This window comes from Triturus cristatus, chromosome 11 (genome assembly GCF_964204655.1).
Source record: "Triturus cristatus chromosome 11, aTriCri1.1, whole genome shotgun sequence".
Taxonomy (NCBI): Eukaryota; Metazoa; Chordata; class Amphibia; order Caudata; family Salamandridae; genus Triturus; species Triturus cristatus.
In genome coordinates, this window is record NC_140594.1 from 818,797,646 (window position 1) to 818,821,821 (window position 24,176).

Below are 24,176 nucleotides of genomic sequence, written 5' to 3' on the forward strand. Positions count from 1 at the left end.
CTGTGGGGTGACCACCGGCCCCCCGGAGCTGTCAACCTCCGACATCTCTCCGCCGGACTGCCCGGCCTCCTCGCCAGAGTCCGAGCCCACTGAAGTCTGCTCCCCCTGGGAGCCCGTTATGATCGCCGTCGCAGCCAGCGCCCTCCGCCTGTCGTCCGCCATCTGTCCATCCCGCTCCGCTCTCTGAAGTTTGTTGCGTTTGCGGATACGTTGAGATTTCCGCACTTGGCCCGGTTTCTGTCTCTCCTTGTCCTCCGCCCTTCCCCGGGCCGTGCCAGCACGATACGACTCCAGCCATGTCCATGCCTCAGCAGGGGTCTGAAAGAAGTGGGTCGTCCCGCCCAGGATAACCCGCAGTTTTGCCGGGAACAGCAGGGAGTACTGTAGGCCCTCGATCCGCAGTTCCTTTTTCATGGCCAGAAAGGAAGCCCTGTTCTTCTGTACCTCCTGCGTGTAGTCTGGGAACACCGTGACCGAGCTGTTGGCCACCTGAAAGGGGCCATCTGCGCGCGCCTTCTGGATCAGCAGGTCCCTATCCCTATAATGCAAAAGCCTGACCAGCATGGGTCTGGGAGGGCGGCCCTGCGCCGGCGGGCGAGCCGGGACCCTATGCGCCCGCTCCAGGGAGAAGAAGGGGGAGAGGCCCTCCGGGGCCACAGTCTTCCTAAACCAGTCCTCCATGTATGCCACGGCGTCATCCCCTTCAACTTTTTCCGGCAGGCCCACTACCCTCACGTTATTTCTCCGATTGCGACCTTCGGCGTCCTCCGCTCGCTTCTCCAGCGTCGCCAAACGGCCCAGGATATCAGCGAGTTTGCGTTCCGTGGTCGCCGCCGCTGGCTTGAGCTCCCGGATTGCCACCTCATTGTCTTTGACTCTGTCCGCCAGTTTGGCATGATCGGCCCGCAAGAGTCCCAGCCCAGTAGCAACCTGCGCTATGTCCTGATGCAAGGCCTCCTTGGTCACCGTGATTGCCTCCAGGATCCCATCCAGCCGTTTGTTTAGGCGCCGTTCCTGCGCTGTGTCCCCCGGGTCATCGTGGGGTCCTCCAGCTGCGGCTGATGCCGCCGCCCGGCCGTGCCCAGGGGGCACATGCGGCGCGACACCCTTTGTGGTCATCCCGCCCTGCACCAGCTCCAGTTCAGGGCCCCACCAGCAGGCAGATCAAGTCCACCGTCCGTCCACTCCGGGAGAGAAGATCCAGGGCCCGGCACCCGCTCACCGAGCTCAATGTCCTCCTCGGGGGCGGTCCGCTCCCCCAGGGCCCGGCGGCCCAACAGCCCGGAGTCACTCCGCTCGCGGCCAACAGGTCGTCCTCCCGCTAAGGCCACCGGCGCAAGGGCCCTCCGCGGCCTCTCCTGGCGATAGCAAACAGCGCGGGCGCACCACCTTCCTGCTCCAGCGCCGGGGACGATCCCGCTCGGTCCACCCCAATGGGCCAGCCTCACCTCCGGGGGGAGGGCGCCTCCACGCGGTCTTCAGGCCCTCCGGTCCACAGCACTCCCTCAGCCCAGCGCTGCTATCTCCTCAGGCCGCCATCGTCATCCGGCCGCCACCACCACCGGGCGCGAGTAGCCCGGCTCCGCCGCCAGCTCCTCCGCTGCTCCCACGCTCGTCCTCTCTGCAACCCAGCAGCCGCATTCGCCAGCGGGCAGGCGCTTTGCCCCGAAGTCTAGCGCCGGCTCCACTGTTCCTCCCTTAGTCTGCGCTGGGTGCCTCGAGGCGCGGCGCCCCGCACCAGGAGCCGGACTCCCTGCACCAGGGCGCTGCACGCTCCGGTGGGGGAGGGGGCGGCGGAATCTGCAGTCACCGCCGCGGTGGAGAGCGCCTCACTCCAACACCGTGGTCCCGGAGCCCGGGGCAGCAGGCGATCAGCCCTGCCCCGCTACACCAGCGGCAAGCTTCCCCGCGGTCACCAGCCTCCGGCCGGAGCTGTTTACTCTTCGCCGCCCGGGGCCGCCGCCATCTTGTGCTGCAAACGCCGTTCGTCCCGCTCCGCGACCCGGCTCCAGCACCTCGCCAGGGTCCCCGCCGTCTCGTGCTCGGCGTCCACTGTCGTCCCGGTGCTCAGCGCAGCAGGCTCGCGCCAGCTGCGGCACGTTTTGGCCGGTTTTCAGGATAATTATCGGGGATTAGGCACGGAGCTGCAGGCTCACGCCGCCATCCCGATCGGCGTCCATACCACGCCTCCCATAGCTGAGAGATGATCTGTGACCTAAAAAGTAATTTGATGCGACATTGGTGAGGGACAGCAGCGATAGGGGAAGAGAGGGAGTACTGGGGTGGGTGCTGATCAGTGACTAATTTGTAATTAAACATATGCCAGGGACCTCACCAGTAGGCCACTGCAACTTTAACCACCCACCCATTGCCTTGCATGTGCGGCCAATGACAATACCTTTGCAACTACCAACCATAACACTGTACAAGTGTGACTATTTCAAGCCCCCAAAGCTATAAGAATGGCATGGATGTCAGGAGTTTATCGTTTTTAATGTATATTGAATTAATAAACAGCTGTTCTGCTCATCTCTAAATTACACAGACAGAGCCATCAAGTGGCATGTGGCAGACGGTCATATTGCCAGTGTGCACAATTAGGTGCCAGTGCGTTGCAACGGAAACCACCTGCTCAAATTAAGCACTGGTGCTGAGGTAACAGGGGAGAGGGACATTGGTTCAAGAAGGTGTGAAAAAACAAAGGATAGATGTGAAAGATGAATGAGGGACTGGAGAGGTGTAAGATACAAATAGACAACAATTTGAACGGAGAGACTTGAGATGAATGAGAAGTGCAGATGGGCACGGGAGGTGACAGGGCCAGAGAGGCCATGAGATATATGCGAGAAACTGTTAGAGATGAGGGCAGTGAAAAGGCAGAATGGCAAGAGGTGATTAAGAGTGAAGTGAGAAGTTGAATGGGGAGAGTTTAGAAGTTGTAAGAAGGGGTGAAAGAAAATGGCCTGCAAAGTGAGAGAGGGATCCAGGAATGGGAGAGGAGAGGAGAGAGGGATGGAAGGGAGGGGTGAGAGGAAAGTGGCATGGGTAAATTGCTCAACTCTGCACAAGACCGCCAGGGTTTTAAGGGACCCCTGCTGCTCCCGGCCAGGGCCAGGTGAGCTTCTAATGTGGCAGCACATATCACTGCGGAGTGGAAGGCCCATCACAAAGGTTGACTAGACATCTTTCTGATGTTAATTGCTGTATTTTGGTTATAAACTGGTACTGATGGGGTGAAATCTTTCCTCAGTGTTACTGTGTGCAAAAACATTCAAAATAATGAAGCAATTCTATCCCAAAATAACACTGCATCACATAACATTATTTAAATTTTCTTCCCACACAATTTCGTCAAGCCTGTCGTGTAATTTGGTCCTCACCTGCCTCGTAATTCCAGAAGCCCTGCCTACAGGTTTAGAAATGTTTATCAGGCGGGGGTCCTTACGACTGAAAATGTTGACCGGGGGGTCTCGGCACCCAAAAGTTTAAGACCTCTGATTTAGGGTATGAAATTTGTGTGAGCTTATGTTAATGAGCTCCCGTAATCAAATATTCAGTTATGGTTGTTCTTGACTCTTGCTTTAACTATTCCGTTTTTATGCCAGCGGGCAGCAAGCCAAGAGGAGGTTGTTTGAGGGAAATAAAGACAGGTTTTGGTCTGTAATCACGAACTGCACACATTAAGAGATGTTAGGCATGAAAGAGTTAAGAAAAAGAGGGAGGTGGAGTTTCGTCTGAGAAAATACTGTGACAGAAGCGAGATGAAAGCGAGTGGTTTGCTGCGAGATTTAACGTGTTCCAGAAACAGAACTTGTTACAAAGTGGTGTGTGGTAAACAGAAGCGCAGAAGCAGGACGCCATAAACGCAGAACAGAGGTACGGACGTTTTCACACCGGCGAATTAATTAATCGATCACCAGCAAAATACGTTTTTTCAGCAGCATGTGGTATTTTTAAGTAAAACTGAATGATTGTTTTCTCTTTGTGATGTCGTTTCTGTAGAGCTGTCGCTGGAAGTGTGGCTGTCACACTCTGTAGCCATAACGTTGTTTAAACTTTCCGGAGAATAAATGTCAAATGGTAAGGTGCGTAGCTATGAATAACGCAGCAGGTGCAGTTGCACCGGGGTTGAGGAATCTGAAGGGCCCACTAATGCCCAATTATTGATGTTTCTTACCGACAAACCAGGAGATTGGACATACTTGCTGATTGCTTTACGACCCAGAGAACCCTTACTATACCACTGACACCTACATTTGGAACTTGTACAATTGGAAACATTGTTTAAAATTAACATAATTAATATATTCTTCACCGCTAAGTTAAAATTCTACATTTTAAATCTCTTTTAAAATATTTGCCTCGTCACTTATTCACTTACTAGTCACCAAATACTGTTAGCAAACTACAATCATCTACTGCTTTGAAGGGGCAAAGCGTGTGCTGCAGGAGGGATGCACAATAAGTCAGGCACACACACAGGCACACAGACACAAACACACACATTCACAGACAGGTGTAAACTGGTTATGTTTCTCCGTGGCACACAGGCATTGACAAAGTCTTTTTGTGAAACTTATTTTTTATTGGGAAGGTTGAGCATCGTAAAGTGTTACAGACAGATTAAATTAAATATATTTTCATGATTCATAAATCGAATATGTCATAAAACACTGGATTAACTCGCATAGTCTAATAAAGTAAATCTGTAACAAGTGACACACAAGAAAAATAAGTCCAATCATCCATCAAAGTTAAGAAGTTTTTTTTTCTCCCTTTCCCCATTCAGCTTTAGAATGGCAACTGCCATTTCATGAAAGTGATACAAAAGTATCTACCAGTTACCAGATATGTGCACGTCAGCATCCTCCCTCTGATAACGTGAGCATTTTGAACACCCTTTGCCCTTCCACTTGGATATCTTATCTTGGGATTAGCATACTAACTGGTTCAAATTGCTGTACTTTGAGTCTAACGCATATCAGTACGGAGCCTTTATAAATCCTTGTTCAGTTTCAAATGAATTTACAGCAATCCCACTCTTAGAGGACCATCTATCTGTTAGGCCTTCCAATTCATCCACTCTTAAAGAGGATAGTACACCATATAATTAATTAGTGATGATTTTAGTCTTTATCTAATAAACAGGTTCTAGCAAATCATTTCTTTCTAGTTTTATATGTACAATCTTGCTATGTTGGAATTCATCCCAGATATGAGGGTTTTTTACAAAACGATATTGCAGAAGGTCAAACATTTTTTGAAGATCTAAAAAGGCGGAGGAGCCACATCTAATTGGAGATCGCCTTTTGTACAACCAGGGCCATATTTATATGGGAATAATGTTTGCACACACTAGAAAATATTTTATATCCTGGCTCATCCCCTTTAAATGTCTACCATACATCTAACACAGTATGGATCTGCAATAGATTCTGTATTGCCTTCCAAACCTTTGATATCAGTGGATAAGTGAAGTGCTTGGTGGAATCAATTTTGTAGTGAATTACACAATTAAAATCACAAACGCAGATTAACTCCCCAACCAAGTCACCGGCTCCAAGGCAGGTGTGTTAAACATGTGTGGGTTGTCTGTACTGGGTCACAGACAACACATATACTATAAGTATGGTTTCTGAATTCTAAGTGCGCAATGATCCAACTCCCAGATCTGTCAACAGTTGTCTGACCAACTTTGACAGAGCAGAGTTTCTGTTCCAAAATGTCAGCCCATCAACTAGGTACTTACTGTGTAGACCAAATGATCAGGTCAAACCCTAGCTGCTGGAGCAGAGCTGGATCCTTATCGGCTATGTGGGGTTCCATAAGGCAAAGAATAAAAGGCTTGAATATTTGAACCCCCTCTACGACTAATTGTAATTTGAGGGACCTATTTAGACCATGGAAATTCTAACATACGAGTCTCATAAATATTTTTTGGACGTGCCTATTTGCATAGTGCCTTCAAATTATTCAAAGATTATCTTGTTCATGTGCTTTGCTATGTCAACCTTCAGATTTGGATTTGCAGTTTCTCCTACTTTCCTCTTTTTACTAAGCTCCCCCTCAGTCAGTGAAGCCCCCCCCCTTATCTTAAAACCCTCCTGTCCATTTTTAGCTGCCCACCACCGATAAACAAACCACAGCAAAACAATATGTCTCTTTATGCTGTAGGTGAAAAACAGCAGTTAGGGACTTCCACCACCCACTGCCACACAAAGAATTGCAGGGTAACGACAAATCCTTTCCGTGGGCCACCTGCAGAATGGGCAATTCCTTAATAGACATCACTCATACTATTTACATTGTTCTGCTTAGAAAAGTCATCTCTGTTGTTTTTCCATTGCTTCATCAACTCAGAGGCCTCCGCTTCAGAAAGACAAAAAAAGTATGGCATTGACTTCAAATTTTCAGTCTAGCTGGTCCTTGAAATTACACTTGAGCCTCAGTTGGCTTTAGGGGTTCTATCAGTTTTCACAGCCACCATCTCCATTGGATGGTCCCATTAAAAAAATCAGATCGGACAAAAAAAGATGTACCAACCAATACAGGTGTGATTGGACATGCTTTCCAAAATATAGCTTGTTGCAACAGAAAGTTCCCAATGTAAATCAAGGAAGGCCAAGGTCTGATTTTAGAAGAAACATTATATTGGGTATCAGGGTGAATTGGAAGTATGTGGGCTTGCTGAATTCGATAGTCAAAGTCAAATCTGTTTCTAACAGCGTTCCCTTAGGTGGCAGGGCAATTGGCCAGCTCAAGAAACGCTTTTTGACACAGATTGACAAAATACAATTGAGGATCACTCCCTTCAAACCCTTCCAGAATACCTAGCACTCACAGATTCCACCCTTGCCAATTTTTAAGTTCTTCAATCTTCCACTGGATGTTCTTGCTTTGCTTTGTATGACTTGGTATTGTGGTTGGCATAAGTACTGTCTCCTATGTGTTGTCGGCAGTGCTTTTTTTTAGCCCAACAATTCCCTCAGTTAAAAGACAGATATTTCTCGGATCATCTAAGATAGATCGCTGCATTTTCAAATTATCTTACTTGATTGCCATATATTGTATTTGCATTTAATCTCTGTAGGTCTATTTATGAGTGGGTCATTGTTTTTTATGACCTCTGCGTAAGCTTTTGTTTGCGAGGAGGTTGAAATTACAAGTTTGGGTGCATTTAACACATTCAATAATTATCAGTTGTTCAAAATATCTCAACCTTCATTACATTTTGGCAGGTCAAACCTGCTGAAATATAAATGGGGAAAGCATACAGTATTTATGTGCATTAAGCACCAAAATCAGCATGTTATGTTCCACAAACTCATAATATGTGCTATCGTTATTTATCAGGTGTGATAAAAAACACATGTAATCATAATCAGGGTATACGTGTTTGTATTAGTTGAAATATATCACCAAGTGAAGGTTCTTTCATTTGCACCTTGTCACCGCTGCTCTTGGTCCTCAGTCTTGTGTCTGGGCAACACAGTCAGTACTTAGTTATCTGAATCTGCCCTAGCCTGCAATGCATGATCATTGACAACTAGGGCTCAGCCTGCTTCACAGCCATTGAGAGCCATATGTGAAATCTGATCATTCTTACAAACAATGTGTATCTTTTGTTCTGAAGAGATTGATTTACCTTGTTGTTTTGAACTACGTTTTTGATCATTACATGACATTTGGCGTCCTTCCTTTTTTTGTTATTTTGTTGGCTCAATTTCCAATCAACACATTTTTGGGGAGGGCACCCAACCTTTTTGAGTTCACTTTTATCTTTGTAACTGTACAGGAAGAAGCAGCGGTCACTACATGCCTTGTGTTAAGTCTATTAGATTCAGTTATTTCCTTCCCTGAAAAGTGCCGGCTCATGTGATCAGATAATAATTTGTGCCTTACAATTTTTGGAGATGCCTTAATCCCACCAAGAGACACACAAGCACTGTTTTATTTGATATTACGGTTTGTAGTACTAGTTGTGGAACTAATTGCAGGACTTGTAAGTCATGGATTAGCAGGTAAAATTCCCTCTATGTCCTTGTCACTACGTAACCTTTAGTATCCTCAGGATCGGTTCGTGGCTCAAGTGGGTCCACCCCTTGATAGCCTCAATTCTGAATGCTATAACAGCACAAAAGATTAAGGGGATCAAGTGAGGGAAGGAAAGGAAGGGAACAGCAGGGAGGGAGACTTGTAAAGAAAAATCAATACCATAAATAGATATATACATATAGCTTTCACTGTTCTACAGACGTTATTTCCTCTCTGTTTTACCTGTTAAGTAAACAAAGATTGTTCTGTGCCAATATGAACACACTAGGGAAGGTTAATTCCTTTTCTGTGTTTTTTGATTTTAGGTTTAAACATACGCTGTAACAAAACAACTAATATCAAGACAGGAACGCTAAGGTACACCACCCCCACCTTCTGGTTATCATACATACATACGTATTATCAGAATACCCACTACAATGAAAGAGCTGCTAAGCGTTACATGGAATGAATCCCAATTGAACTCATAACCCCCTGTTAAAAAACAGCAATAGAATATATGTGAGCAAGGAATATGGGTTTCAAAATTCTGAACAAGGAAGAAACGTATCCTTATCGGTAGGGTACACTCCAAAAGAAAACAATATCACTGTGGAGTTGAGATTTACTGAACTAATAAAGTCTCGAAACCTTTGTTACCCTTGCACTCAGTAACGCTCAATTTTCACATCCATTCACACCAGTAGGGAAGAGTTAATTGCACTCTCCTGACCTTTTTGCAGGCAGACAATGTTGACACTTAATCACTGTGTAGGGAATTCATAGGCACCTTTCTTATGATCCCTCCTGTTTTGTAATAAGGCTTCAGTTTCTCACACGCTGCTGTGAGCATGCTATGCTTTCTGTAAGCTTAGAAGAACCTAATGTGCAGAATGAGGTGCTCCACTCTGGAGGAGCTACAACCTCACTGCACCAGAGGAGAAGCATTGCATTTGCCACTGGGTGTTCTGCTGCAATCCAAAGGTTCACCAAGGTGCAGATTATTCTGAAGTCATTCCGAATAATCTGCGCTGTTGTGAATCCAGAAGCGCCTTTTTTGGACCGCAGCGGTTAACCGCGCATTCATGTCCAATTCTGTCTTCCTCACCCACCACCTGCGTAGCGTCTCTCCTACGTGCAGGTAAGTGTGAAGAGCTGCATGAATCTCGGGGGATTCATCTATGGCAGCGTTACCCCTGGTGCCCGGGGAATCCTAAAAATCTTCATCCTGAGCAAACTGATTTGAACCAATATCAGCTAATGCTGAAATTACATCCGGACACCCAGGCCCGCAGTCAGGGATGGAACAAATACAGTGGCGACATTGTTACCCTTTACATTTAGCTGCCTTTCAATGTCCTGGTTAAAGGAGCCACTTTCATTGCTGTTTGTTGCATCCGTTGATCTCTCGCTCTGATCCTGGATGGGATTCAACACAATAAAGGAGCCTTAGAGCTCTGGAGTCCTTGCTTGGATTAAGCTCATCTAATGAAACACTCGGCCCATGTTGCAGATACTTTGAAACCATTTGATTTTTGTTGCCAGGTTCTTTTTTTCAGCGCCAATATTCTTTAGTGTTCCCATTTCTCCTCGAGGTGCTCACTGCCAGACATCTGGATACCATGTCCTCAGCCACAACCACTGCTCCTTGAGATGACCGTACCAGCAGTAGTATCAGAATTAGGAATCAAGAGCAGAGTTGTGACTTCAATTAGAAGCAAAGAATGTTTCTTCATTTGACCCACATCCAAGTACGAATACTCCGGTACGTCTGAGAAAATGACATCTATCAGTTCTCTGTATGAGGTGGATTAAAAGCAGGAGCAGTTCACTCTGCCACTTCACCTCGCCATCATCTCTTTTCCTAAACCCCTTTCATTTAACTTGTTGCATCACTGACTATACAAAATGCCTTAGCACAGATAGAGCCAAAGTCCTTGTTCCTGGGGTACCATGGCAATCAAGGGTTACAGGGCACAATTAGTGATACCTACATTTGTTTACCACTGGCATCCATGGACACAGTACTAATTGACCCCAAACTGGGTAACAAGTCCTCTCCATTAGCACTTGTCTGGCATGACATGGAAGGTGAGTGGTTCAAGGCTTACCCAAAGAGATGATGTAGTTTAGAAACTCAGAATACAGTTTCCAAAGTAATACCAGCTAATATGGTATATGCCACTCAGTGTTTTACTTAATAAAAGAAAAGTACTTAAATATACTTTACAAAATCATTCCACATACAAAACTACAAAAATCAATGGAAACAAGACATTTCTACAACTTTCTGCTCCAGAATTGTGCCCCCTAACAGTATAATAGTGGTTAACTGCTAGGAGCTATGAAAACAATTAACACTGGAGTCTGATGACAATGGTACACACTGCTACAATTCAGAGCTGTATTAACAGTATCAATGCTTGTATTGCTGTGATTTGATTCCAGAAGCTGAGGGTGAATTTTAGATTTCCACTCTAAGTGAAGCCTCTTATATGTGGCTGGTGTACCTGCTGACCACAAATTAAGCATGGCCAAAGCTGGATACACTGCAAGTGCTGGGGTTGCCACCAGCGATGCAAGTGGCAATATCTTCATCACCAGTTGGACTGCAATAATAATTCTAAAAGCCCCTAAATCAGGATATGTCCTGTAGATACCCGTAAACCTCCCCAGTCCAAGAGTCAAAGTTGAGGATGTCCTCCAGACCACTGCTCAGGGGGAAACTAGAACATATAGCCGTGCTTTCAACACCACGGGGGCTATGGACAAAGCAGTTTGACCCTCATAGATGTTGTGATGGTGGTCTGGAAGTTAAGGGTGTTAAGGGAAATGAGCCACACTAGTAGGCTGGCTTAGCCAGATCGTAGCCCCAAGGAGAAAGTTTCTCCCTCTTGAATTTTAAAGTACAATGCATTGTGGGACAAGAATATGCCACACTTTGGAGGAAGCTGCCATATTTCTGGGTGGCACCCAGTACCGCATTGATCAGGGGTGCTCCCCGCTAGTCTCCCCAGAACACTGGATAAATATAGGAGAGCTGCATAGCAACTAAGATCCCATGCCTGAAACTACAAGATGAAGGGCTGCCCTCCTGAGACCCTGACCTACACCAAGAGGATTGTACTCTGAATGACTGCACCCACTGCACACTAAGGAACTACAGCCCAATGAACTTTGCCTTGCTTCAAAAAGAGAAGGATTGGACACCCTGAAAGCAACAGGTTAAAAGAGCTCCACTTGCATCATCTCCAGCAAGAAGAACCCAGCTAACCAGCTTCAGATGAACTTTAAAGGATTTGGCCAGGTGCATTATGGGAAATGTAGTCCCATCCTTAAAGGAGCCGCTTAGAGACTTTGGAACCTTGGATTTGAGTTTTTTGACACTTTTAACCCTCAAGAAAAACTTCTGGAAGAAGTTTCAGGAGTTCGGAGAAGTTTGGAGCAACTTTTGGAAAAAGCTTCATATTGTGATTTACCCAATGTCGAGAGTCAAGTCAAGTACGTTGAACCGCGACCCTGCCTGGATTTCAGGTTCATCCCAGTGAAAGCTCCAGCGCTCAAGACTTCCAGGAGTTGACCAGGGGATTCCCGCTGAACCAAGCCGACAAAGCCACTGAATATAATGCTTGTTGGAGAGGCCCACTCGACGACCAGAGAATATGCTCCAGAAAAGTTTCAAAGTCGAAGGTAACATTTTTACCGAGGCCACCCACCTATTGTATCCAACGAGGGCTCCATCGCAGTCAGCCTCAAACTTTGACCTTGTTCCGGTCAAGCACAAGCAGATGTCCCAATTTGGCGCTATTGTTTTGTAAGTACTAGAAAGTGTTTATTCTTTAGAAATCCACATCTCCTGTTCCCTGTATTGTAATTTTGGCTTTTTGGTGTCATTTTGAAGATACAAATATTTTCTATTTCTATAAATTGGTGCTGGACTTTTATTGTGTTTTACTTATTTCATGTGTTGGTGTTTGTAAATGCTTTACACACCTGTCTCCCTAAGTTAAGCCTACATGCTTGTTGCCAGCTACCAAGAGTTGAGCAAGGGAATACTTTATTGAGACCTTGTCAGAGTCTTATATTGTGTTGGTGGCCTTATAGCTAGTGGTAGGTGCATACTTACTCCTACTAATAAGCCACCTTCCAACACCTAATTAGATCTAGTAAAGCAGGAATGTGTCAGCATTGCAGAGACTTCTGTAGAAGGTCTCCATAATCAGTGGCATTGTATAGCATAAAGCCACACAACAGAAATATAGCAAAGAGGTCTGTACCTCTCTAAGTCTCAAGGGAATGTGACTAAAGCTAAAGGGTGACTACCAACTAAACTTCACAAAACATTTGATAATCCCATATCTCTTGTCTAGGTACTTTTCCAGATTTTTTCACAGTAGAACTTGGCTGTTTCATTCGATACTCCCATCGCTTGATCTGAACATCAGAACGTCCTTGGATTCCTCCTGTCTTCTGATATTAACATGAATCGGGGTCCTCCCTTCGTTCGTTTGTTCCTCCCGTCCTTGCTAAAAGTTCTCTTCCCGAGCCTCACTATCTCTCATACACAATGTGCCTTTCTTTAACCATGAGATTATGTGAATGCATCTGCAAAGAAGAAGAAAACATTGCATCCGACCAACTTTCATGATGAAGGTTAAATCTCAGAGTCCAAATACTTAAGGCCTTTGGTCAAGTTAGCGCAGCAAAACAATTCAATTCACATTTTAAATACATGGTTATGGATACATATACAGTTATAGGATAAATGCAGCATACTGTTTAAATGAATATATAAATATAGTCAACAATATTACTCAATCTACACAAATGCAGATATATATGAAAACTGCAATTTGGTATCGCTATAGGAAAACACTAGTATGCAAAATTATACAGCGAATGCACCTTCAGTATTCCGGTCAAGTGCACCACTTTACATTATTGATATTAAAGTACGCAACTATATGTTACTACATATGGCACTACAATACATATGAGTCGTGACGTGAAACGGTGGAGCCCAAATTACACAGTTCCAGAGTGAATATGATGGGGAAGTCAAGAATTTCGAAAGTAGACAGAATCCTTGTTTGGGCCAGCCATGCCTTCAGAACAGAACATAAGAAAAGACTGGCCTTTCCAGCCAGTAGATTATAAATTATTTCTGCACATCAATTTAACCAAGGAAACCAAGATTCAGAAATAAAGTGTGGAGTCACCTGAAAGAGTGTTGCTGTGCTCATCCTGTGTGTGTCGTTCCTGCCACAGGAAGTTGGTGGTCCAGAGCTCACTGGACCTTGGCCTAGCCAAGCACCGAGGCAGTGTTTGCCATAGCTTTTCCCATGCAGCAAGTGGTATAATGAGGGATATTCTGATACTGACTGAGAAATTCATTGAGTGCCCGCTTTTTACTCTCTCCTCTTAGACCACTAATAAGCATTACATTGTTGAGGGTGCACATAAATATGATAAATGTGTGATAATCAGATTACTGCACATTTATCACTTTTCAGTGAATTAGTACGATGCAGTATTATAACATTACTGCTAATTTAGCACACCAGTCTCATTGAGGAGCACATTAAATTTTAATACTAGTAAATGAAATACCTCCATACATTCTTCTTCTAGCTGTGTTTTAGTGGAGTGGACTCAACTCATATTGAAATAGCTTTTACTAAATATGTTACGAATTACCAACTTTTTATATCAGACATTATTATCTGAAGCTTCCAGCAGAATAACCTGCTCTGCCAGCAAGGCATTTGGTTATTGATGTGATTAAAAGTTAAGTGTAATTCATCCTTAAAATACATATTTCCTGGCATATTTGATGACGTTTACAATCTAGGTTTACATGCTTTCCCAGGTTTGTCAGTTAAAGAGGCTTACTAATCGTTGACGTTATATATAGATTTACATTCTGTAATGAAGGTGTTAGCCAGGCAACATATTCTTATACCTAATCAGCTCCAACAGGTTAGTAACTTCCCTGTATGGAACACTGAAGTAAATTGCTCAATAGTTGTTTCCCAGGGTGGTGATTCATAGGTTTACATCACAATTACTTGTGATTATGTAACCTCTTTAAGAAGGGCTTAATCAAAGAGAATATACTATCACAGGGACTTATTAAAATGTACACATTGCTCACTCGAGAAAACCACCATAATTAGCATCATTATCAGCGAGAAAGAGGATCATGTGGAGATCCACAACCTAAAGAGCACACCATATAACATCCGTTGTCTGTTCTTTGTCACCAGCTTAGTCTTTCCTCTTTATCTGTTTACTTACTGGTTTAGTCTGTCTTCTTTTTCTGTTGGTCTCTGGTGTTACATAATGTAGTCAAGTTTTATAATCCTGACCACAGACCCATTATGCTATACTGATGTTTGCTGTGTATTTGAATTATTTGATGTCTCCCTCTTCAGTTGGTAAAGTTTCTAGTACGTAAAGCTGGTAGATATTGATAGTTGGTTCAAATATTTGGGCCAGCTGCACTAAAGACCAGGTTGCAAAAAGGAGTTGCAAATTGCACTTTAACTTTTTCCACAAACTTATTTTTTAATCCGACCTATGTTGGTTCACAATATAAGTAATCACAGTGGGTCGCAGAGGGACCTGCCTAATGAATATTAATTAAGCCTGTACTAGGGGCATTGAGGACCCCCTGGCCACGATCTCCACAGGACAGCATATGAGGAACTTGAGGGCACCCGACTACTGACAAGTGTGGAACTCACTGGGGACAGCTGCTGCCACTTCATTGCCAACAATGTGCACTTGGAGATTCTGTTTGTGCAGGTCTGGTTGCTGTGCGTTTGCAAAACACTTGCAGTTTACCACCCTTCTCAGAAGGGTGGTAAAGTACTCGCAAATGGAAAGGGGTCCCCAGGGGACCCCTTCCCCTTTGGAAATGCATACACAACCATTTTTAAGTGCAGGCAGTGGTCCCAGGGACCACTGCCTGCCCTTAAAAAATGAAAATGAAAAGTTATATTTTCATTTTTTAAATGCATCCCATTTTCCTTTAAGGATAATGGGCTGCATTTTTTAAAAAAAACAGCTTTATTTAAAAGCAGTCCCAGACATGGAGGTCTGCTGACCCCAGCAGGCCACCATCCCTGGGATCGCTAGCCATTCCCAATGGGGTCGCAAATTGCGACAGCCTCATTAATATTCATGAGGCATGCAATTTGCGACCCCATTGGGAATTGCCAACAGTGTCTTAAACACTGTTGTACATTGCATTTTGCGACTCGCAAATTGCGACTCGCAATTTGTCGCAATTTGTGAGTCGCAAAATGCTATGGTCGCACATCTGACCCTTGATCTATTAACTTAGTATCTCAGCATCTCAGTGTCTATTGTTTGTGAATGCTGTATTTTACTTTGTGTTGGTATGTAACTACTCCTTTTTCATAAAAGCAAGTATGTGACTGGACAATCATTTATTGCGGGACAGATTTTGAGCTATGAGCCTGTGTTCACACCCCTGTGTCTACCTCCCCTCCTCCCTGGGAAGCCATGGACTGTTCGATCCCTACTACCTCTGATTGATAAGTGCTGAAGAGGTAGCTGTTCAGGATCCTTAGTAAGACGGGCCCCAGGACATCAGAAGTAAAAGGCCTCAACCCCCATGGTTGGGCCCAGTACCTCTTGAATGCCTCATGGCCCTCTAAATGGGTTTCTGGTAAATACATAGCAAATAACTTTTTAGAGGTCACAAATTCTCTGATTTTGCGAATCTGAGGGTTTGCAACTGCTAAAAAGGTTAGTACTTCAGGCCAGTAATTCTGTTTATCAAGAAAGGAGGACAGAAGCAGCCAAGTCATTCTCATGATTAGAAGCCAATTAGTGTTTAATTTTTCTACAATATTGGCTCATACTAAGGTATCTTATATGTGCATTGGATGATCTGATGACTGATGGTTCACTCTGCATGCCAGTAAAAGGTTTGCAGTAAATCAAAATGTTTTATTAATACATGGAATCTATACATTCCTGATACTGATCCTCACTGTCTATTCTGCAATAGTGCATGTAGAAACTGATGTCACTGTTACACTTTAGCCCAAAGTGCAGATGCAAAACAAGAAGCTAGACTAGAGTTCTGGGAAGCTGAAATCGTAGGCTAGGTTTCGACTGTAAGGTGAGATGGGTGCATTACAGTGGTGGTATTTAATGGTGTAACTGATAGCTGCACAAAAATCTACGTTTGATTCAGGCAGCTTGGTGCCCTGTTGATTTTGTAGTAAAAGCTGTGGTATATTTGGAGGAAGCCCTAATGGGACCTACACCTCTTGCTGGATGCCCTGTAGCCTAGTCGTGAAATAAAGTCCTGGTGTACCTTGCAGCAGCTATTAGGGTATAAAACCTTTCAAGTGACCACCCACTAGACTTGCTATTGAGGAATGGCTGTGCTATTCACTCAACCAGGTATGTAAGATGCAAGCCTGATAGGACTGAATCTTGCATAAAGCTGCCTGGTGGTCTAATGATCAATATTATTTCCTGAGCCACTGTTATAACCAGTTTTAAGGGCTGCTGCTTCCACTTGTATTTCTGACACTTTAAGCCATCCCTAATGACATGTCAAATCTAAGGAGTACCCAGAAAATTAAAATACCCGGCACTTTGAACTATATATCTAATGAAGCCCCACACTGCCTAGAAAAGTTCCCTTCACCATTCAATCCATCCTGTAATTCATCTATCTATCCATCCTTTTATCTTTTACATCTATCCATTTATCCTTTCTGTTTTCTTTTCACCATTAATCCCCAGCTCTATTCTTCCCCTCCTTTATCAACATATGAAATTCCCCCATTTACCCACCTATTTATACTTTCTACCTACCATGCACACTCCCATCCATTAATCATGCTGTCTATTTGTCCATGCATCCACCATCTTTACTTTTATCTTTCCACCCATCCTTTCACACTTCCATCCATGCATCTTTTCATCCATTCATCTTTTTACTCTTCCATCTCTGTTTTCATTGATCCATCCTTTCATCCTCCATTGAATCATCCAATCACCCATCCCTTCACCCACCCTTATTTCCCTGTCATCCATTTATCCTTTGACCCTTAAGTCCCTCCTTGGACATGTATCTGTTTGCCCCCTTTCACCCTCCCTTTAATCCATCCATCCATCCATCCTTTCACCCTTCATTCTGACCCAGTTCACCCTTCTTTCCTCTTTTCATTTTCTTTGTACCCTTCTTTCCTTTCTCCCTGCATGACTTCATTCCTTCTTAGCTTACTTTCTGCCTTTTTTCATTCTATCTTCCAACCTATCTTCCCTCTACTCTTGTTTCTTCCCCCTTTCCATACACTGATCTTTCTTTCTTTTCTACCCTCCTCACTTTGCATTCTAACATGCCTCTATCCTGTCATGATTTCAATTTTCCCCTATGTCTTCCCCATTTTTCATAATTTCTGTTTTCTTTCTTTCTTTGTCTCAGCTTTGAATTTTTAGTCTCTTACAGTGGTATTTGAGAGCTCTGATGTCACAGATTTCCCACTGGAGTGCCAGGAAGGAGCAGGTGAATGCTCCCTCCCTCTCCAGTGGGGAAATAAAGCCAAAAACTGCCTCATCTAGTTTCAGGGAGGCCTTGTTTGAAAGGGGAGAATCTCCCCTTTCAAATGAGGCCTTCCTGAAACTGTTTCCTGATTGTGAATTGCTATTGATCCACTGTCAGGAAACCACTAGACCAACAGGGATGTTAGTTTCAGGGGGTTGGCCTTCGTGGTAACATCCCTCCCCCCACAGGATAATTGAAAAGAAAGGTAGGTGGTTTTCCCCCAGGGCGCTATCACATCAGGAATGTAAATCAACATATTTAAAAGAAATTACAAGGGGTCAGCCCTTGTTGTTTTTTGGCCGATCCCCAGTGGTATATTTGTAGGTTTGACAATTTCCAATTCAAGAACCATACTATACTACACTGTACTTTGCAATATCCTATCCCCTCCACGCGGTCAAAGAGTAGATTGGAAGGATGTCACACTTGAGACATATGAAAGAATCATTATAAAACAATGGGCCTGAATCATTCCTTACCACCCCTAGCTCACTCCTGAGTTCAGGGGTAGGACAGCAGTATGCCAACAGTAAGTCACACCAACTCACATCAAAATCTTTGTGAATGTGAGCCAGTAACATGACCCGGTGACATGAAGGCATGTGCGCCTTTCTCTCCTTTCGGGAGTCCTGAACACTTTCTTTTATATAGAGTGCGCCGAGAGAATGATGTTTTTTTCAAATAAGATAGTCTCCTTCCCTATCATCCAGATTCACAAAAATGTGCTGTAGGTAGGGATCACTTACTCTTGAAGTACTACTGCTTTTTATGCTGAATTCCAGATAAAGCCAAGATTACTACAAAGATATATATCATAAACACTATTGGTGTGTTTCGTAACAAAGCACAACAACAGTGTCTCTTGCTTTTAAGTAATGCCTGCACTTTTACTCAAGGACCCTAGCTATTGGCCTTGTATGGTTAAAAGACTGAATCATCTTAAAGATTTCCTGGGACTCAAATTTGTCCCTGAAGTGCTCTGAACCTCTGCAACACCCCACTTTTCAAACATTGTGGATTATATTTTTCATATCTACAGGTTTTTACCACATCCTCTTATTTTGAATCCTATCCATTTCCTCTTTCCGTCTGAAAATGAATACCGATTCTCTGCTAGTTAGCTGGTGGCTGATACAGAGAGGTTTCTCTGCTACTCATCCAGCCACTGGCTACAATGCTAGCACTGCGCGAAATGTGGCAATTCTATCAACCCGCCACAAATTTTTATGTGGGCAAGATTCCTCCAAAATGTTTAGTGGAAGATTTAATATGTAGAAATGGCAGTATTTTCATCCGGAATAACCTACTTTTGCGCATTGTTTCTCACTGGTGTTTCTTTTTTCAAAATGTGAAAACTTTGGGAATTTCTCAAAGTTTGTAAAGTTACAATCAAACTTACAAAAATATTTAGAGTCTTTCCTCCGCTGCACATTCCTAGGGATTTGCCCCTTCGAAGGGGGTGGCTGCTTCCAGGGTCTGCCAGTATAAACTTATAATAGTCCTCTTTTTGATCCCACAACTGCAGGCACTTGCCCTTACCAAATCTGGGTGTTGTTAAGACCCTCCTTTTTCAGGTTTCACTTGTGTGGTGTTTGAGCTGTGTTTCTGCAATCTATTGTATTTAAATAAATCAGGGGCTTACAACCTGCCCTTACTTTTAATTTGTTGTGAAAAAAAAATTGTTGTGTGGTTGCCACTTACTTTTACTCCGTTTCTATTGGTTGTAGCATGCTATTTCCTTTTGCTATTTCCTTTTGTTCTTCAAGCGTTTTTCTCATCACTGGCCCAAGGCCGGAGTACACCTTTTCTTCTGCTATGAACTTCTTTGGTATTTTATTTAAGAGCAAGCACGCTATCTGCACTCTTGGCCTCCTCCCACTCTTGGCTGTTGGATATCTGATTACCCTGTTGCTTTTGTAATTCAAACTTACTGCAGAGCACTCCAAAGGGACAATAATACTTTTGAAGCTGGGCTTCGTGGCTCAGTCTACTAACACATCCACACCAGGGATCGGTGTATTCCTCATGGTCACAGGATGTGCTTTAATATTCCAATCGTAGTGGCAGGTAGGATATCTCAGTGAGCAGAGCATCCAACCAGTCATAGTATCTACTCGGATAATTCTGTTCCGAAGTGCTGAGATGTCACAAGTTATGGCTGTTCTTTAGGTGGCCTGGTGTGCAGAGTGCTAATTGCCTGAGTGGGTGCACAATCTACAGATGACATTTTGTGAGATATGTGCTGCTTGATTGAGTCGCCTTTACTGTCAGGGGATCTTTAGGAAGAGAAGCTGTGTATTGCTGTTGGCTTTGTCACTGGGGCGTGTTTTAATCATGAACGAGCAAATTTGCAGGCTCACACGTGCATGCCTGTGCCCACTATGTTACTCTAAGAAACATCAGACACACAATAAAGAAAGAAGCTGAATCTTCCCATGCAGCAGCTGAAGCAGATCTACCTTTTCACGGTGGCAATGGTAACTTTTGAGGAAGCATGTACTGGGTACTTCACAATTGTGAGATCTTGTTGCTTATCTTGTTTTCCATGCATGTTCTCTTCTTTTAATGTATATATATATATATATATTCACAGAAAAAACCATAGGTTTCAGGGGTGTTATAGTTAGCTGCCCATTTCACTCGTACAAAACCATAGAAATTCCTCCGTTATAGTTAGTTCTGCTAACTATAACTCACGCGCCGGCAATGCACTGCTGATGATGTCACATATTGCATCATTCATTACATGGTCAGTGACATCACTGATGACATCACTGATGACATCTCAAATGACATCACTGATGACATCACTGATGACATCATCCACTGAATATGGTTTAGTTTGAAATTTAAATATGTATTATATATATACCAATCTGTATTGAAGATTGAGTGGATATATAACTGTTTGGATGGAGGATTTAGTAGCTGTCTGACTGTCTTTTTAAGTGAGTAATTAAAAGTGTCTCACTTAATACATGGATTAGTAGCGAAACTATGTGAATGTGTGCAGCACTGTCTCTGTTGTTGTATCACATGCTGCCTCAGTTGGTCACTAACTACATAAGTGTGTATATTAGTTACTGTTTAGTTGGGTGAGTATTTGTATGGGACACTGAGTTTGTGTGTGGTTGGATGGGGTGTGTGTAACTCTATGCATAGATGTGTGAATGGTTGATTGACTAGGTGTATGGGTTTAAGAGTGCATGTGGAAACAGTTGTTTGGGTGACTGAGTGTATTTATTTGTGTGTTGGTGAGCGAATATATGTTTAGTTGTACATCTTCAACAAAGTAAAAAAATAAAAGGCATTGTATGTGAGAGTTGGTGTATATAAATAAGTTTGTGTAAGAGTCAGTGATTGTGAGAGTAAATATATGAATGAGTGTATAATTGTAATGGTGCTTTTTTAACATATTAACGATGAGTTACTATGTGTTTGAATAAATGAGGTGTCGTTGGATAATTGTGTGAGTAAATTTAAGTGCGATACATTTTTTTCCTGAGTGAGTAGGATGACTGCATAACCGACTAAGATGACTGCTGATGTGTCAATGTCTATATATGTGTATAAGTGCATTTGATAGTGTTCTATTAATTAATGACTGCATGTATAGATGATTCTGTTGTTGAATGGGTAGTTGTGTTTGTAGACTTAGGAATCAGTGAGTGGGTATGTAGTAACTGGTATTGGTGTGTCAATGGTTTCAAATATGGTACTCTGTATTTTACAGTGAGTGATGAAAGGTTATAATAGTGTATGATGTGGTGTATCGGATTGTCAAGTGGATAATGTCATCAGTGATGTCATTTGAGATGTCATCAGTGATGTCATCAGTGATGTCACTGACCATGTCATGAATGATGCAATATGTGACATCATCAGCAGTGCATTTCGGGCGCGTGAGTTATAGTTAGCAGAACTAACTATAACGGAGGAATTTCTATGGTTTTGTACGAGTGAAATGGGCAGCTAACCCTAACACCCCTGAAAGCTATGGTTTTTTCTGTGAATTTCTAAGGTTTTTTAAATGCTAATTTCTAACTATAACGTCTCTGAAACCTATGTTTTTTTTCAGTGAATTTCAAAGGTTTTTTAAATGCTAACTTTTAAGTGTGATAGTAGTTATATCTATTTTTTTGTACTGATTTTCTACAGTTTTTTAACTGTTTTTTTATAAATATTTTATTCATTAAATAACATATATTTTTCTGAAAATTGCAAAAAAACATTTTTTAATTAAAACTGAAATATTGATTAATTTTCTTGTTTTCATTTTTTATTTTAATATATTTATATCATTTTCTTTGAAAAAAAAAAAATAATAATTTGCAGTCGCGCACTCAAAGTGTACACATCACGGTGGGTGCGCGCATTCTTGCCGCCATTTTAGAAAAGTCATGAAGGATCCGCGTATGGTGTGCGATGGCTGCGTGTTTTTCAGTTACATCATATACATTTAATATCACGTGATATGCGCGATTGGTATGCGACCAGTCTGCGACTCCTGCTCCCGCGCATTCGCGACACATGCGCATTACGGTACAAGATGTGTGCGCGCTTGCGGGTCCCGCGTGACATCATATACGTGCTGGGGCGCGCTGGGTGCACGACTCCCGCAAAAAAAAATTATGTTCCAAAATGATATGTATGTGTCTTTACTATACATATTAAGGCAAGAGATTATGTAAGATATTCATCAAAATAATATATTTGTACTTATAAGAAATTTATATTATTTTTAAATATATTTTCGCGAAGTCGGGTGCGTGCGTCGTGAGTGCAGAAAACCAGGTCAGCAGAGCTGCTGTAGAGCCAGAGGACCAGGTCAGCAGAGCTGCTCTAGAGCCTAAGAACTAGGTCAGCAGAGCTGCTCTAGAGTCAGAGAACCAGGTCAGCAGTGCTGCTGTAGAGCCAGAGAAACCAGGTCAGCAGAGCTGCTTTAGAGGGAGAGAAACAGGTCAGCAGAGCTGCTTTAGAGCCAGAGAACCAGGCCAGCAGAGCTGCTTTAGAGCCAGAGAACCAGGTTAGCAGAGCTGCTTTAGAGCCAGAGAACCAGGTCAGCACAGCTACTCTAGAGCCAGAGAACCAAATCAGCAAAGCTGCTTTAGAGCTATAGAACCAGGTCAGCAGAGCTGCTTTAGAGCCAGAGAACCAGGTCAGTAGAGCTGCTCTAGAGCCTAAGAACCAGGTCAACAGAGCTGCTCTAGAGCCAGAGAACCAGGTCAGCAGAGCTGCTGCAGAGCCAGAGAAACCAGGTCAGTAGAGCTGCTTTAGAGGGAGAGAAACAGGTCAGCAGAGCTTCTATAGAGCCAGAGAACCATGTCAGCAGAACTGCTTCAGAGCCATAGCAATGGGTCAACGGAGCTGGTTTAGAGTCAGAGAACCAGGTCTGCAGAGCTGTTGTAGAGCCAGAGAACTAGATCAGCAGAGCTGCTCTGTAGCATAAGAACTAGGTCAGCAGAGCTGCTCTAGAGCCAGAGAACCAGGTCAGCAGACCTGCTGTAGAGCCAGAGAAACCAGGTCAGCAGAGCTGCTTTAGAGAGAGAGAACCAGGTCAGCAGAGCTGCTTTAGAGCCAGAGAACCAGGTCAGCAGAGCTGCTCTAGCTGACACTGACTGACTGACACTGACTGACTGACACTGACTGACTGACACTGACTGACACTGATTGACACTGGCTGACACTGATTGATTGACACTGTCTGACTGACACTGATTGACTGACACTGACTGACACTGATTGACTGACACTGACAGACTGACTGACACTGACTGACTGACATTGACTGACATTGACTGACACTGACACTGACTGACCACTCTCTACTACTCTACTACTGACTCTCTACTACTTTCTACTACTCTCTCTCTACTACTCACTCTCTACTACTCACTCTCTACTACTCTCTACTACTCACTCTACTACTGTACTACTCTCTACTACTCACTCTCTACTACTCACTCTCAACTACTCACTCTCTACTACTCTACTACTCACTCTCTACTACTCACTCGCTACTACTCTCTACTGCTCACTCTCTACTACTCACTCTCTACTACTCACGCTCTACTACTCTCTACTACTCACTCTCTACTATTCACTCTCTACTACTCACTCTCTACTACTCACTCTACTACTTTCTACAACTCTCTACCACTCACTCTCTACTACTCTACAACTCACTCTCTACTACTCTCTACTACTCACTCGCTACTACTCTCTACTACTCACTCTCTACTACATTCTCTACTACTCTCTCTCTCTACTACTCTCTACTACTACTCTCTACTATTCACTCTCTACTACTCACTCTCTTCTACTCTCTACTACTCACTCTACTACTCTCTGCTGCTCTCTAGCACTCACTCTCTACTACTCTACTACTCTCTCTCTACTACTCACTCTCTACTACTCTCTCTCTACTACTCTCTACTACTCACTATCTACTACTCACTCTACTACTCCCTACTACTCACTCTCTACTACTCTCTCTCTACTACTCACTCTCTACTATTCACTCTCTACTACTCACTCTCTACTACTC

The 24,176-nt window shown here is 43.5% G+C and overlaps 1 protein-coding gene across 4 annotated transcripts in view; it reads left to right on the forward strand.

Moving 5' to 3' along the window:
- Positions 1-3,736: 3,736 nt before the first annotated feature.
- The window catches only part of SLC19A3 (solute carrier family 19 member 3), a 618,290-nt gene continuing 597,850 nt past the window's right edge, over positions 3,737-24,176 (forward strand). Inside the window, exons 1-3 of one of the 4 annotated variants that reach the window (XM_085634562.1) lie at positions 3,757-3,876; positions 4,003-4,080; positions 8,361-8,412. Coding sequence is in view for 1 of the 4 variants with exons in the window: in XM_085634559.1 (XP_085490685.1) it covers positions 4,071-4,080 (10 nt within the window). In the remaining 3 variants the exon portion in view is untranslated. Of the gene's footprint in view, positions 3,877-4,002; positions 4,086-8,360; positions 8,413-24,176 lie in introns of all 4 variants that reach the window. The other 3 variants (XM_085634561.1, XM_085634559.1, XM_085634560.1) reach the window with 3 other exon arrangements.